Genomic DNA, 15157 nt, shown 5'->3' on the forward strand with positions numbered 1-15157 from the left:
TCCCCTTCCAGAAATAAAACCTCTCCCCTAGCAGTTTTCACCCCATAAAGGGAGAAGTGTCTGACACTACATGGAGTCCACTGGGGCCATCACTCAATTCTATGTGGAAGGGGCTCAGATGGAAGCAGGATAAACCCCTACGATAAGATATGACTCCAGCAGAGTTGGGAGGTCACTGCTGCCCATCCAGACAGCAAGAGTCTGGGCCAGCCTGAGCTGTGATTAGCAGCAGGGGGAGGACAGACTTGACATTCATGGCAGCCTTTCAGATTGCAATGACATCTTCCCAGGCTTGGGCCATAATCTTTCCGTTTGTATAAACATTGGTGATAACTCCCCCTCGCCTGCATGGTCAGGCTGGGGCCGAGCTGTACGCCAAGCACATGGGAGGGGGAGGACAGCACCAGCCGCTTGCAGGCCTGTCTGCCCAGGCAACGAGGCTGTGTCTTGAAACAGCTTTCGAGAGCCTGATTCTGAAAATGGATTCAGGTAACCCAGCTGTGTCAGATGGTGTCACCGGAAATCACCAGGTCCTTGGAACCCTTTCCAGGACATGGGCGTGTTTTCTGTGCAGATGGGGCATCAGACCCATGCGAACCAGCCTTGGCCATGGCCTCTGAGGCAGCTGCTTTCCGTACCCCTGGGTGCGAAGTCGGGGAAGGGAGGAAGAGGCCATTATAAACTGTAGGCCTTAGACTATAGAGGTGGACTTCTCCTGAGTCTATCTCAGCAACATCCTACAGGACTTTGAATAACCCAGCAAGGCTGCATCATTTATCCCAGTGCTTTGCCCTTCACCCCTGAGGATCCCCATGGGCTGTAGGGACAGGAACGAATTAAGCCACCATTTCAGAGAGAGGGACACTCGCCGGTGACTTGGCCAGAGTATCAGCCTGACAGGAACAGAACGAAGCTCTCCTGATTCTCCGTGCTGGACTGTGTCTCCCCTTTTTCAGAGCCTCACCAGGCTGAGCACAGGGCTCGCTTATGAACTCAGCACGTGCTACATCCATGCATGGAAAACCACCAGGGACTCAACAAGTGTAGCCAGCGTGTAAGGCAAAATAAGCCCGTGGCCCAGCCAGTGCATCAGACCCCTGCAGAATGCATGTTCTGATGGTCCCATTGCTCAGAAAAGGACGGTGGCATGCAGGGCTGTAACCCTGGGAAGGCAATGCCTCACTCTGGTGGTGGTCTTCTAATATGCCTAACGCCAGGGGATCAAGGCAGATGGGTTGCATCATTGTAAAGTGTGAGTGCCTGATAATTTTATGCTTTTTTTTTTTTGCCTCTTCCACAAAAGAGAGATTAGAATGAAAACTCTTCAGGGCAGGAACTGCCTCTTCCTTTGTATTTGCTGTAGCTACCTGCTTTCCAATCTAAAGAGTGATAATAAAGAGGCAAAGAGAATTATTTTGTTGGATACCCCGGGCTGGCTCTGTAGCCTGCCGAGGTCATATAGCCATGGCAGAATGAGCTGGATTCCCTGGTGGCTCATGCACCATTAACACTTTCCCTCACCATCACTTGTACTACTTGGCTGCCACCATACAGCCCAGAGAAGGCTGCGTTTCAGTGATGTGTCTGTATGTAGCTTACAAAGCACTTTGGATTTTTTTTTTCCACAGTGAAAGCTGCTGCATGTGTTCAAACTATTTCTCATGGGAAGACTTGATAAAGTTTTCTGAATGGTGAAAGCCATCAGTAACGCTAACGGGTTTTTTTCTTCCACTGGAGCAGAGTTAAAAAAACAAAGGGACTTAACAAATTAAATCAGGAAACAATAAGTACAGGACGTGGCTAGAATGACATTATGTAAAGAGTAACACATCTGGAGTAAGTTACTGCACAGGACAAGCAAAGCAGAATCTAAACATGTGCAAGACGTAACCATGTTTGTGTCAGGAGAAGGGTGTGGTTAAAACAAGTCAGGAAGGTGGGACTATGATAAAGCAAATAGCGAGCAAGCATGTTAGCCTAGATAGCCTTTTCCAGCTCCTGCTGTTTGTTATTAACAATTTCCTATTGAGTTGCAGCAATTTCTTTAACTCTCTGTGCTAGATCTACTGGATGTTTCAGCTATGGGAAGACCAGGCTGTAACTGTGAGCCGTTCGGGGGGGGGCGGGGGTGTTAAGTGAACTCCTTTGCCCTTGCTCAGATGATCAAGCAGATTTGCCTGCAGTTTATTTTGTACACACGCACATGACCCTTCACAGCCTTCAATCCCCTTTGGTGAATGTGGCGTCAATTTGGATTCTTCCCTGAGCTTCCTCCCAAGGGGCCCGGAACTGCAGACCGTATGCCAGGCAAGAGCCCACTGAAGAAATGGGAATTTTGCCAGCATGAGAACGGCAGGGCAGAGCAGAGCTTCTAGGAGAGCAGGTAACTAAGACACAGGTGGAAAGACATAGGGTAATCAAGAATCAGGCCCTAACGACCCTTTATGCTGCTCCCAGCACCTGTACCTGCTCACAGACCTGTTGGAGGTATGACTGGCATGCATTGCATTACAGCTGGCCCCTGGGAAGTACAGCATAATTTAGAGCAGCCCTGAGGTTGCTCTAATGTGCACCAGTGACCAGGTAGGCTTCTTCATGGCAGAACGCAGGGGGTGCATGAGTGGTTCACTAAGGGCCAAATTCAGCCTTAGGTTATGCGCTGAGATCAATGAGTGCATGTAACCAAGGGATAGAGTTGGGCCCCATGTCATTTCAGCACCGTTCATTTCCTCAGGCTTTGGAGGCAGGATCTCTGTATATGAATATTTACGACCCGCTTTCCAGCTAAAGCAGGATAAAATCTGCTTTCATAACGCGTTCCCTTTGAAAGATGACAATAAAAAGAAAAAAAATTCCTACCACCCACTCAGTCTCATGCAAATTAGAGCAGAACAAGAGATACAAAATAAAAAAAAAAATCCACCTCCGACTTTGGGAATGAGATGAGGGGGAAGTGAGTGAGCATATCCCTCCGAGACATGCTCTAAATCTTGTTACACAAAGTCACTGCTGGCCTTTTGTAATTAGCAGGTGCAGTCAAAGCTGCATTTGCAGGGATACCGACAGCCAATATAACAAGCAAGAAGTGATTGAAAGCCCACAGGCCTCTGCCCCATGACTGCCAGTAAATAAGGCACTCCTTCTGCAAGCCTTGTTAGCAATGCAGAGTGACCAGATCTCTTCCTGTTACAATATTTGGTATATCTACAGCATTCCCCATCTGAGGATCTCAAAGCCCTTTATAAACTTTTACTAATTAAGCACAGCAATAGCCTTGTGAGGGAAGTCAGGGATTGGTCTAGCAGCTCGGGTATTGGAGCAGGACCCAGTACTGGAGCACGTGTAGGATCTTGGCAAACCACTTCATCTGTATGTGTCTCCATTTCCCCTCTTACCCTCTGTCTGTTTAGATTGTAAACTCTTCAGGGTAGGGACTGTCTCCCACTCTATGTTTGTACAGCACCTTGCACACTGGGCCCCTGATCTTGGCTGGCACCAGCAGGGGCTATGGTAATACAAAGGATAATAATAGAACGATTGTTTTAACCGCTGTGGAAATACAGCTGCAGCGTAATCAAGAAGCGAAGAAGTCAAGGAAACGGTGTCCAATGGAAGCACAGGGAAAATATTAGGCGGGCAGGATGTAATTTGGCCCGGACATTAGTGTCTGTTTCCCCTACACCTTGTGCAGTCATTTTGGCCAGTGTAAGGCGAACACACACCGCTATCAGATCAGAATGGTTGTATTTTACACTCCTTCTGCACCGGTGTGAATAGCGACACACGGCAGTGAAGAATCAGGTCCCGGGACTCTCATTCTCTCGCAGAAGATGCTGTTGGATCTTTTACCAACACAAAGAGGTCAAACTCTGTGCTTTACTTCCTCATCCAGGAAACAGGTTCCACAGTATTGCCCAGATTAAAACTGCTTGTGCTAACCCTCGGAAGGTCTGAGCTGAATCCCCCACTCCATCCTCCCCAGTCTTCTGTGGTTTGATGAAATAACCAGCCTTGGTACCTGGCATGGAGTGTCATAGCCTCTCAGGAGACGTGTCCCTGCATTTCACTGTGAACAAAGACTCACGGGATCCGGAGTGGAGTTTGGAACCAACCAGGATCCCCTGTTTCCAATCAATAGAAAAGCAGCAGTGGAGAAAAGACAATGAGGTTGTGATGTAAGTGTCTTGTCACTGGAATAGGAGGAACCAATATTGTGCGCCAGGTCCTGCCCCTTTAGATTGGTGGAGCCCCACTGAAGTCAGAAGATCTGTAGGGGTGTAAGAATCTGAGATGAAATCCTGGTCCCACTGAAGTCAATGGCAAAACTCCCATTGACATCAGTGGGGCCAGGCTTTCACCCCCATGTCTAGTTTAAGTAACCCATAGACCACTTTTCCCAGGCTCCAGCAATCTTCACTGAAGGGAGGGAAGGGATATTTAGAAAGGGAAGAAACTTGTGCCAACTGGAAACTTACTGCAGCTCTTACAAGGTAACCTGGAAAAAAAAAGAAAGGGAAAAAAAAGCTATTTCAGAATGAAAGCCCCGAGAGACACGGACATTGAACACATCCTTAATTATACAGACCTGGACCTTGTTCTAAATGCATTAGGGAGCTTTGTGTTGGCTATACAAGCATTACAAGGAAAAGCTCTATGTTCCACAGAGAAACCATTTGCAGGATTTCCAACCCCCAAACTTCAGCAATTGTGAATTTTCACCAGGGAGGGTAATTAACCATTGGCACAATTTATCAACGGTCATGGTAGAGTCTCCATCACTGGAAATTTTTAAATCAAGATTTGATATTTTTCTGAAAAATCTGCTCTAGCAATTATTTTGGGGAAGTTCTCTGGCCTGTGTTATGCAGAAGGTCAAACCATGTGTTCACAATGGTCTCTTCTGGCCTTGGGATCTATGAGTGAACCCTCCTGTCCCCCCAACCCATGAGATTGGCTTAAAAACTAAGAGATTTAAAAAATAATAAATTTGGGATGGGGGTGGTGGTATTTGCCTTCTGGGTTTTGAGCCTTTAGGGTTCATGTTTCCAAGCTTTACTCTGCAGCCAGGAGAACTGGAATCTCACCAAAAAAAAAAAAACAAAACCCCAAAAAGCTGGAGTCTGATGGGATCACATGACTCCAGGAACTGGGGCTTTAAAGAAAAACAGCAAATATTAAACTAATGATGAAATGGCAGAGTTGGCAGCACTGTGGGAGATTCACCCCTCCAAAAAAATCTGCTAAAGTTATTCAACAGTACAATGCAATCCATTCTCTAGGGAGGCAGTGTGGCCTAGTGGATAGTGCCCTGAGTTGGTATTCAGGTAGACCTAGGTACGTTCTATTCCTGGCTTGCCTGCTGGGTGACTTTGGCAAAGTCTTTTCCTCTGTGACTCAGTCTCCCCATCACTGAAATGGGGATACTGCTATTGATCTCCTTCGTAACTCGCTTTGAGATGTACTGATGATAAGAACTGGGGGTTATTATACTGCAGCAAAGTCTGGTGCCCAGGTTTAATAGCAAATTACACTGACTGGAAGGAAGTCCCACGTTTACAGTTCTGCCAACACATCCGTCACGTATGGAAGGATGGTCCAGTGACTAGGGTGCTAACGCCTGACTTAAGTGATCTGGGTTCGAGTCCCAGCTTTTCCACATACTTCTGGTGTGAGTTTGGGCAAGTCACTTAATTCCCCTCTGTGCCTCAGGTCCCCATCTGTGAAATGGGGATAACTGCCCTGGCCTGCCTCACAGCGATGGTGTGAGGATACATACAGTAAAATCTGAGGTGCTCATCTACCATGGTGTAAGTACCAGAGACAGCGAGCCATGCACAGGAACTCAACACTAGAAGGCCCCAAGTCAAAGCATCACCCATTCCAATATCTCCTCACTGATCTCCCAGCGCATGGAGCAAACAACCTCAGCAAAAAAAGAACTTGGAAACTGCTCGAGATACGAGAGCAGCTGGGATAGAACAAGTGGAAGCCAAGAAGCTAGGCTGTGGCAGAGCCCTGCAGCGAAGTCTCTTGCGACAGCAGCCCCACATCCCTGCAGGAATATTCAAAGCCAGGTCAGACTCATGCCAACTGGAGCCTCTGTGACCATCACCTAGTGGTGAGACATAAAGTCCACTCTAAGCCACGAGGGGAACGGGCGTGCAATCAGTGGGCCCAAGGAGAGAATCATAGAATCATAGAATATCAGGGTTGGAAGGGACCTCAGGAGGTCATCTAGTCCAACCCCCTGCTCAAAGCAGGACCAATCCCCAATTAAATCATCCCAGCCAGGGCTTTGTCAAGCCTGACCTTAAAAACTTCTAAGGAAGGAGATTCCACCACCTCCCTAGGTAACACATTCCAGTGTTTCACCACCCTCCTAGTGAAAACGTTTTTCCTAATATCCAACCTAAACCTCCCCCACTGCAACTTGAGACCATTACTCCTTGTCCTGTCATCTTCTACCACTGAGAATAGTCTAGATCCATCCTCTTTGGAACCACCTCTCAGGTAGTTGAAAGCAGCTATCAAATCCCCCCTCATTCTTCTCTTCTGCCCACTAAACAATCCCAGTTCCCTCAGCCTCTCCTCATAAGTCATGTGTTCCAGACCCCTAGTCATTTTTGTTGCCCTTCGCTGGACTCTCTCCAATTTTTCCACATCCTTCTTGTAGTGTGGGGCCCAAAACTGGACACAGTACTCCAGATGAGGCCTCACCAATGTCGAATAGAGGGGAACGATCATATCCCTCGATCTGCTGGCTATGCCCCTACTTATACATCCCAAAATGCCATTGGCCTTCTTGGCAACAAGGGCACACTGTTGACTCATATCCAGCTTCTCGTCCACTGTCACCCCTAGGTCCTTTTCCGCAGAACTGCGGCCTAGCCATTCGGTCCCTAGTCTGTAGCGGTGCATTGGATTCTTCCGTCCTAAGTGCAGGACTCTGCACTTGTCCTTGTTGAACCTCATGAGATTTCTTTTGGCCCAATCCTCCAATTTGTCTAGGTCCCTCTGTATCCTATTGCTACCTGCCACCGTATCTACCACTCCTCCTGGTTTAGTATCATCCGCAAATTTGCTGAGAGTGCAATCCACACCATCCTCCAGATCATTTGTGAAGATATTGAACAAAACCGGCCCCAGGACCGACCCTTGGGGCACTCCACTTGATACCGGCTGCCAACTAGACATGGAGCCATTGATCACTACCCGTTGAGCCCGACACTTTAGCCAACTTTCTCAGACATGGAGACCAAGAGACATACACGGGTGAGAAAGAGGTTTTCTCAATCTTAAGCCTTCTTGTCACCAGGCAATGAGGGGACTCTGGGCCTGGCCAAGGGAGAGAGATGGCATGGGGATCTGGAGCAGTACTGCCAAATGGGCTCAGGGGATCAAGCCCCAAAGACTGCGTGCCTCTCTTCTGAGGGGCCTGCCATTTTCTTATATTTTGGCAACAGAAGTATAGCTTGTTTTGCCATTAGAGTCTCATAGGATTGAACTGCCTGCCTCCTGCATGTGAGTGTGTATCAGATACATGTATGTGAGGTGTGTCAAATGCATGTGTGTGTTGGGCTGTGTTCAGAGAGGTACCTGTGTCGGATGTGTGTGTGTTGGGCTGTGTTCAGAGGGGTACCTGTGTCGGATGTGTATGTGTGTCTGAGCTGTGTTCAGAGGGGTACCTGTGTCAGATGCGTGTGTGTTGGGCTGTGTTCAGAGGGGTACCTGTGTCGGATGCGTGTGTGTGTCTGAGCTGTGTTCAGAGGGGTACCTGTGTCAGATGCGTGTGTGTTGGGCTGTGTTCAGAGGGGTACCTGTGTTGGATGCGTGTGTGTGTCTGAGCTGTGTTCAGAGGGGTACCTGTGTCAGATGCGTATGTGTCTGAGCTGTGTTCAGAGGGGTACCTGTGTCAGATGCGTGTGTCAGCTGTATTCATAGGGGTACCTGTGTCAGATGCGTGTCTGAGCTGTGTTCAGAGGGGTACCTGTGTCAGATGCATGTGTGTGTCAGCTGTGTTCAGAGGGGCACGTGTGCCGGATGTGTGTGTGTGTGTGTGTGTGTTGGGCTGTGTTCAGGGGGGCACCTGTGCCGGATGCGTGTGTGTATCAGCTGTATTCATAGGGGCACCTGTGTCGGATGCGTGTGTGTGTCAGCTGTGTTCAGAGGGGCACCTGTGTTGGATGTGTGTGTGTCAGCTATGTTCAGAGGGGCACCTGTGTCAGATGCGTGTCTGTTGGGCTGTGTTCAGAGGGGCACCTGTGTCGGATGCGTGTGTGTTGGGCTGTGTTCAGAGGGGTACCTGTGTCGGATGCGTGTGTGTCTGAGCTGTGTTCAGAGGGGTACCTGTGTCGGATGCGTATGTGTGTGTTGGGCTGTGTTCAGAGGGGCACCTGTGTCGGATGCGTGTGTGTGTCAGCTGTGTTCAGAGGGGTCTGTGAGCTGACACATCTGTCAGAGGGGTGCGTGCTTTGTGCGACTGTGCATTTGTGTCATAAAGCCGATGTGTGCAGGGAGGGTAGGTCAGAGGGGGGTTGTGTGTCAGAGGCATAAGTGGCAGGCAGAGGAGAAAGAGAAGTGTGTGTGTGTGGGTGTGTGTGGGGGGGTATTGAGTGTGACAGAGCCAGCAGAATAAGTGCCCTGTCTCTTTAAAGGCCCAGACACAGCCCCATCTGATGCGGCGGCTCCAATCAGCAGCCCCTGGGCTCTGGCAGCAGCAGGAGCCTGGGCTCTGCATTCCTCCCTCTTCCTAAAGGGCTAACATGGCGATGGCAGGATGAGGGTGAGGTGAAGACGCAGGGGGATGTGAGAGCAGCAGCTGCCCAGACACACACGCGGGGCGGACAGCGCAGCAGGGGGGATTGCAGCTGAGGAAAGGAGAAGGGAGAGGAAAAAAAAAAAAAATAAAAAAAACACCCAACCCAACATTTTCATGGAGAGCAAAAATCCCATGCAAGCTGGGGAGGATCAGGACTCCTTTGAGCTGAGACCCTTGCATCAAAATGGTAGAGCTGCAAACCTTTCCTTTCTCTGATTCTTCCTCTTGTTGATTTCTCCCCGGGCTTTGCAGACTTTGCAGAGGCCTCTGAAACTTGCCTAAATAATTGCAACCACGTTGGGGGAGGGGGTGGGGGAGGGCTGAAAAAGAGGTGCATGGTTTATTTTATGTGCATGCTGCAGCCACAGATTGTGTGAGGGGAAATACAGATCTGTGCACACTATCAAGAAGCAGGGTTGGAGGGGAGTGCGCTCTTATTTCTGGGGGGGGGGGAGGGGGGCTTTGGAAAAACGATGCCAAGAGAGGGGCATCTCTGGATTTTGAAAGTGGATTTGCAAAGTGGGAATGCAGCTGGAGCAACGATAGCTGTCTTGTTGCGTGCAAAGAGTTAAATTCCTTCATAGCAGGCTGATGCCTTTGCAAAGGGTTAGGTCACAATCCAAGCATTTTAATTATAAGTTGATTTTTCTTAATGCCCCGCTGCCCCCCCACCCCCCAAAATGCAGCATTGAGAATTTTGCTTGTAGGTGGGTGCAATAAAGGTAATGACACTCCCACCCCACCCCCCCCCGAGGATCTTGAATTAGAAAGGGCAGCTGTTTGGGAATGAGACTTAGGCTGGGTTATTATTTTTCCGTTGGATTTATTTGCCCTCCCCTGTTTGTAACAATGAGCAAGTTTGTACTGGGTTCCCCCCCTCCCCTTGCAGGAGAGGGGAGGTGGTGGAACTTGCATTGCAGATGTGAGCAAATGGAGGGTGTTGGGGCCTGGGGGGAAGGGGTCAGGTTTCTGCTCAAGGGCAGGAATCGAAACAGTTACTGGCTCTGGCTGTGGGGGGTTTACTTTGCAAACGGGGGATCTTACCTGCAGGCGTCAGAGCTTGTTCTCTGGAATGTGGAAAATATTCAAGTTGGATTTATTTTGTCCCTTTGTGCTTAACACTCCAATAGAGAATTCATTCATCAGCAGCTCCCCCTGTGCCCCCACCCCTTCCATATGGTGCCCTCATTTAGACAACTTTCTTCCCTGCTTCATCCCCTTCATATGCGGTTAGCATTTTTCCATCTGAGTCCTAAGTGCTGGGGAAAGTTCTCTTCTCTTTTCTCCCAGTGCATCTGTGGAGGTGTTTGAGATTTAAAGCCCTGACCGCCACAGGCTTGCTGCCCTGATCTGGATAGCAAGAGGGGCATCAACACTCTGCCATGGGTGGAATGTATGGAGTTGAATGTGGGTTTACATATATCCCCGTGTCATGCAGTGCATTTCACTTTCCATTAGTGTCTGATTTTTAAGTTGATGTGAGATTCGAATCTAATGTGTTGTTCCATAATGGCTGACTTAAGGGCTTCATTCTGATTTCACGCTGGTGCAAATCAGGAGTAAGCACAAGGAAGTTGGTGGGAGCGCAATTGGAAATTGGAATCAAGTTGCAGATGTATATGAGTATGTATAGGCCAGGGGTAGGCAACCTATGGCACACGGGCTGATTTTCAGTGGCACTCACGCTGCCCGGGTCCAGGCCACCGGTCCGGGGGGCTCTGCATTTTAATTTAATTTTAAATGAAGCTTCTTAAACATTTTAAAACCCTTATTTACTTTACATACAACAATAGTTTAGTTATATATTATAGACTTACAGAAAGAGACCTTCTAAAAACGTTAAACTGTATTACTGGCACAGGAAACCTTAAATTAGAGTGAATAAATGAAGACTTGGCACACCGCTTCTGAAAGGTTGCCGACCCCTGGTCTAGGCATTTATCACACAAGTGGTGCTGTATGGATCTGTGTCAATAGCTGCATCGACTTGGCTGGGCTGTTTTGACTGGGGCTGCTAGGAATGCAGATTTGGGCCCAGTCCGAGCAGCAACAAACTTCCTTTGGGGTTGGTGGGAGTTCAGGGTTTGCGAGGGGTGTAGGTCCTGGCCCCGTAATGGTGACATGCTTGAGGTGCAGACTTTTACAGCTGGGTAGTTTATCCTTGCAGAAAGCAGGCCTTCAACTAAGTACTGAAACATGTAAACAGAAATCCAGTTCCCCTCATCTAAAGACAGCTCGGCAGCATATTCTCCGGGAAATCTGCTACGAATGAGGCCAATAATCCATGGATCTCACCAAACAAATACTCTCTAGCTCCTTTTTTTCCTCTCTTTCAGTAAAAGTCTACTATTATGTTATTGCCAGAGCGATGGCACCATGCCCATAATAACACAGACGGCAATTTGAGTAGCTTTTAGGAAATAGCAATAAAGTGCTAGGTTTGAAAATAATAACAACTTGGGCATATGAGTGTGCCCTGCTCTGGTGTGTGTGAGATAATTATTGGGATGTGCCGAGTTGTTTCCTTAACAAGCCTGCTGTTGAACCCGCTCAGCAGTGCACTGACCCGCACTACGGCCCTGATCCTGCAGTGGGGCTCACACAGAGAGGCTGTGTGGTCACTGGTGGGCTCCGTTGAAGTGGGTGGGTGGAAAGGTTGGTCCATTATTAGTATTATAGTAGCACCTAGCAGTCAACCGAGAATGGGGCCCTATTGCGCTCAGCGCTGTACAGAGTAAGAGACAGTCCCTGAAGACACTGTCCTCTGTGTAGACAAGGCAAGAGTGTCAGAGCCTAATCGTAGTGCCTGATTCCTTGCTTACTAAAAATGACCACTGATGGTGCAGTGCAGGAGTGGCCTGGTGAGATTCAGTAGCCTCTTTAGGAGCAGCATTTAGAGGAACGCTGCCGGGTCCTTTCGTGCCCAAGGATAGAGTCCATGAGGTTTTACACAACAAATATGAATAATGTTTTATGACTTTTTTTAATAAACTGAAATGAGAGAAACTGTTTTGGACCCTGATGCTGCAGTCTTGGCTTGAATGGGAGTCTTCGTGGGTCTTGGGCCCCGCCACACGGATCAGATTGCAGGCTTGGTTTGGATTGAAGCATTCCCCCTGCAGAGTCTGCCATCCAAACACCACGGATCCAGCTAAATCCCTGAGAACTGGGAAGTGAAACTGACCAGTTGCGTTTCACTGTCCGGCGGGAGTCAGAGTCAAAAAATAAGCAAATGGTGAAAAGTAAACCAGATTTAAAACACAAAATCTGCTTTATTCGCAAGATCATTAAGTAACGTAGGAAAGCTGTTTTATGGGAAGGATTTTTTTCTAAAATCTTTTAATGTAATGTTTCTGGACCTGAAATAAAACTTTCTGCAATGCAAATGCAATGCTAGCACTCCTACTATTGCAATTTATCCAGTCAGTTGGATCTGGTTTTGAGCTGTAAGTAAATGCAGGGGCACAAGCTTGTGTTGATGTGTTCCCAAAAGGTAACCTAGCAGACTTGTACAATCTTTTGCTTCCTTCTTAGAAACGCAGGTTATCTTTGTTCTCTTTGCAAGGAATTTATCACATATTCGAATGTTGTAAGGCAAATGCTAGAATAATAAAAGTCAAACAGCCCAGTATTTCCATTCCCCTGTGTATAGGAAAGCCAGGTAATGTAGTTTACAAAAGTAACATGGTGCTCTCTGTGAAATTTCTAGTGCATGAGAGATGGGGGAGATTGTTGCTTGTGAGTAGATTAAATATTGGTTATTTTTAAGATACGGAATTAATGTACAGGAGATCTGCTTAAGAAAAATAAGAATAAACCTTTTTGCATATGAACTGAATGTGTCAAAACATCAGCCGTTCTTTGAACATCTTGCATGAAACGCTTTCTGACTGCGTGTACGTGATCCACCGTATCTCACTAGACGATAAAACTAATCAGTCTTTGGAGCTGTTGCATTTCAGTTTGTCAGCTTAGAAGGGCATATGGGAAGGGTGCATCGCTTGGTCTCTCGCCTCTTTATGTATAAACTTTTTTCTTGTTTGTTTTTTTTTTTAAATGCAGCCCAGAGGAAATGGGGAAACTCCCACATCTCTCTGTTACTTGTATCGCAGATTACCTGAGCCCGTGCTGTAGCTTCCTACCCTCTAGTAGTCCCTCTGACGGCATGAGTGAAACTGAAGGATGAGCACGACAGCATAATGTTGTTGCTTTTAGGGTTTGATCCTTCATCTGTCTTTGTCTGTGATAAAGCTCCTATTGACTTCCTTTGACGCTTGGAGATGAAATACTGTATGTGTGGGGAGAAGGGGTGCTGGGGAAACCAGGTATTGTCTGTAGCGTTCCCCCCTGCCCCCCCAACCTCGTGACCTATAGATTCTTCTCATCCCTTCTCCTGCCTGAACAACTTCAGTCTTGATCAGGCGTCTCCTGATGCCCGCTTATATCCAGCAGTTAAGGGTCCATGAAGATGGGAACCCTGGGAAGGGTGATGTGTGTGAGTTGTGGGTGGAGCAAGGAAGAGGTGAAAAGCCAAAAGCTCTGGGGGCTTGCATTTGCACTGTTGAAATCGGAGAGAGTCTTGCCCCTGGCTTCCATGGGAACAGGATTGGTCCTGGGAGAATCTGGCCCTAGCTCTGCAAGCTCTGAGCGCATGAAACCCCCTTTGGAAAGAAAAGGTTTCCCTGGCATAGCTGGGCACCACTCGCTGTACTTACGTGTAAAATTCTCTTGTAGCAAAGAGGACCAGCATCTGGTCTGAGCAGGGGGCAGGGTGAGTCGGGGGCTCCCGAGATCAAATCCTGCCTTTAACTCCTTCAAGTCAGTAAGGTCTTGATCCAGCAAAACTCTTGAGCACATGCTTAGTTCTAAGCATGTGAGTAATGCCACTGAAGTCAGTGGCACTGCTCAGACTTATAGCTAAGCCAGAGGTCCCCAAACTCTGGGGTGTGCCCCCCTTGGGGGGCACTGAGGAACGTTCAGGGGGGACATGGCTGGGGCATGGGCCAGCCCCCACAGGGGTAGGAAGGGAGCTCCACTCAGTTCTACTCCTGGCCCCGGCTGCCAGCCCGAGGCCCCAACTGCTGGCCTCAGCTCTGCTCCCACTTCTGGCTGTGGCCCCAGCCTCGGCCCCCTTGCCCCTGTCCGTGACCCCCCTGCCCCCCGGAGCTGCAGCCGTGCTCCCGGCTCAGGGGGGAGGGGGCGTGCGAACCAGGATAAGGTAAGGAGTGTGAGGTAAAAAGTTTTGGGACCACTGAGCTAAGCACATGCTTAAGTTCTTTGCTGGAGTGGAGCCCTAGCTGCTCTGTGCCTCCGTTCCCCCAGTTGTACAATGGGAGAGATGGTTTGTATTTGACTTGCAAAGGGGCTTGGAAGGTTAGCTCACATCTCACAACGGAGGTACGTAGCGCTGGAAAGCATCACCATTGATTATGCATTTGCTCTGTACAATGTGCAGCAGAAAACCCAGATGCTGAGGGATATGTAAAATGGTGAACAGCAGCTGGCTCACAGACACAGTGGCTGGAATAGAGAAATGACACCGAACCTTGAGGTAGGGGTGGGGCAAACTGGAGAGGGACGGGTGGGGGGAATGATGCTCCGGGGCAAATGCTCTTAACCAGCTGTGCAGAGTGGTTAATTGCAATCAGTAAGAGGCTTTTTTAAATTGTCTTTTCCAGTACCATGCGGCAGTCTGTCCTTTTCTGTGGAGCGAGGATTGTTAACCGATCTGATTAATGTCTCTCTTTCAGAGTTGCTGAATTTGCTGGACAGTGGCAATAAAAAATAAGTTACTCGATTTTTATGTGCCGTCATAAAATTGTTAAACCGTTGACTGGCAGGGGCTGGAGGGAGGACTGGATCATCTTCCAAATACTTCTGCATAGTGAAGGGAAATCTGATTTACATACCTTGGTAGAAAAGGGAGGCTGGATTTTGGATCCTAGCAGCTAGAGGTGGAAAATACCTATTAGGTTAACTCCATTCCACTCCAAGGGCACCTGCAGTCCCCACGTAAAGACGTATCCAATGTTAAATTAATACTCTGGTTGATCTTAGCAAACTGGTGAGTCAGTCCTCTGAGAAGCATCAGCCAAGGTGAAATTAAAATGATGATAAATGGTGTCAGTAGCTGAGACAGATTCCTGTTCTGGGATAGAAAGTTCTGAAGGAGACAAAAGGCCGTATGGAAACTGCAGGCAAGATACCTTTACCTGACACATTCTGTGCTGTAGCTGCGTGTCTGGGAAATTCTGCGCTCAGTCTTTCACCGCTGTAGCGATTTTGTGGCTCTTGAATAGTATATTTTAGACACCAGATAACAGATCTCGGCATTAACTG

The 15157-nt window shown here is 48.3% G+C and overlaps 1 protein-coding gene across 3 annotated transcripts in view; it reads left to right on the plus strand.

The window, feature by feature from the left end:
* Nucleotides 1-2060: 2060 nt before the first annotated feature.
* ZBTB47 (zinc finger and BTB domain containing 47) overlaps nt 2061-15157 on the plus strand; it is a 96787-nt gene continuing 83690 nt past the window's right edge. For 2 of the 3 annotated variants that reach the window (XM_037891217.2, XM_007072715.4), the window contains exon 1: nt 7107-9005. Coding sequence is in view for 1 of the 3 variants with exons in the window: in XM_007072715.4 (XP_007072777.3) it covers nt 9003-9005 (3 nt within the window). In the remaining 2 variants the exon portion in view is untranslated. Of the gene's footprint in view, nt 2384-7106; nt 9006-15157 lie in introns of those variants that run through there. The other variant, XM_037891215.2, reaches the window with a different exon arrangement.

Source organism: Chelonia mydas, chromosome 2, assembly GCF_015237465.2.
Source record: "Chelonia mydas isolate rCheMyd1 chromosome 2, rCheMyd1.pri.v2, whole genome shotgun sequence".
NCBI lineage: Eukaryota > Metazoa > Chordata > Testudines > Cheloniidae > Chelonia > Chelonia mydas.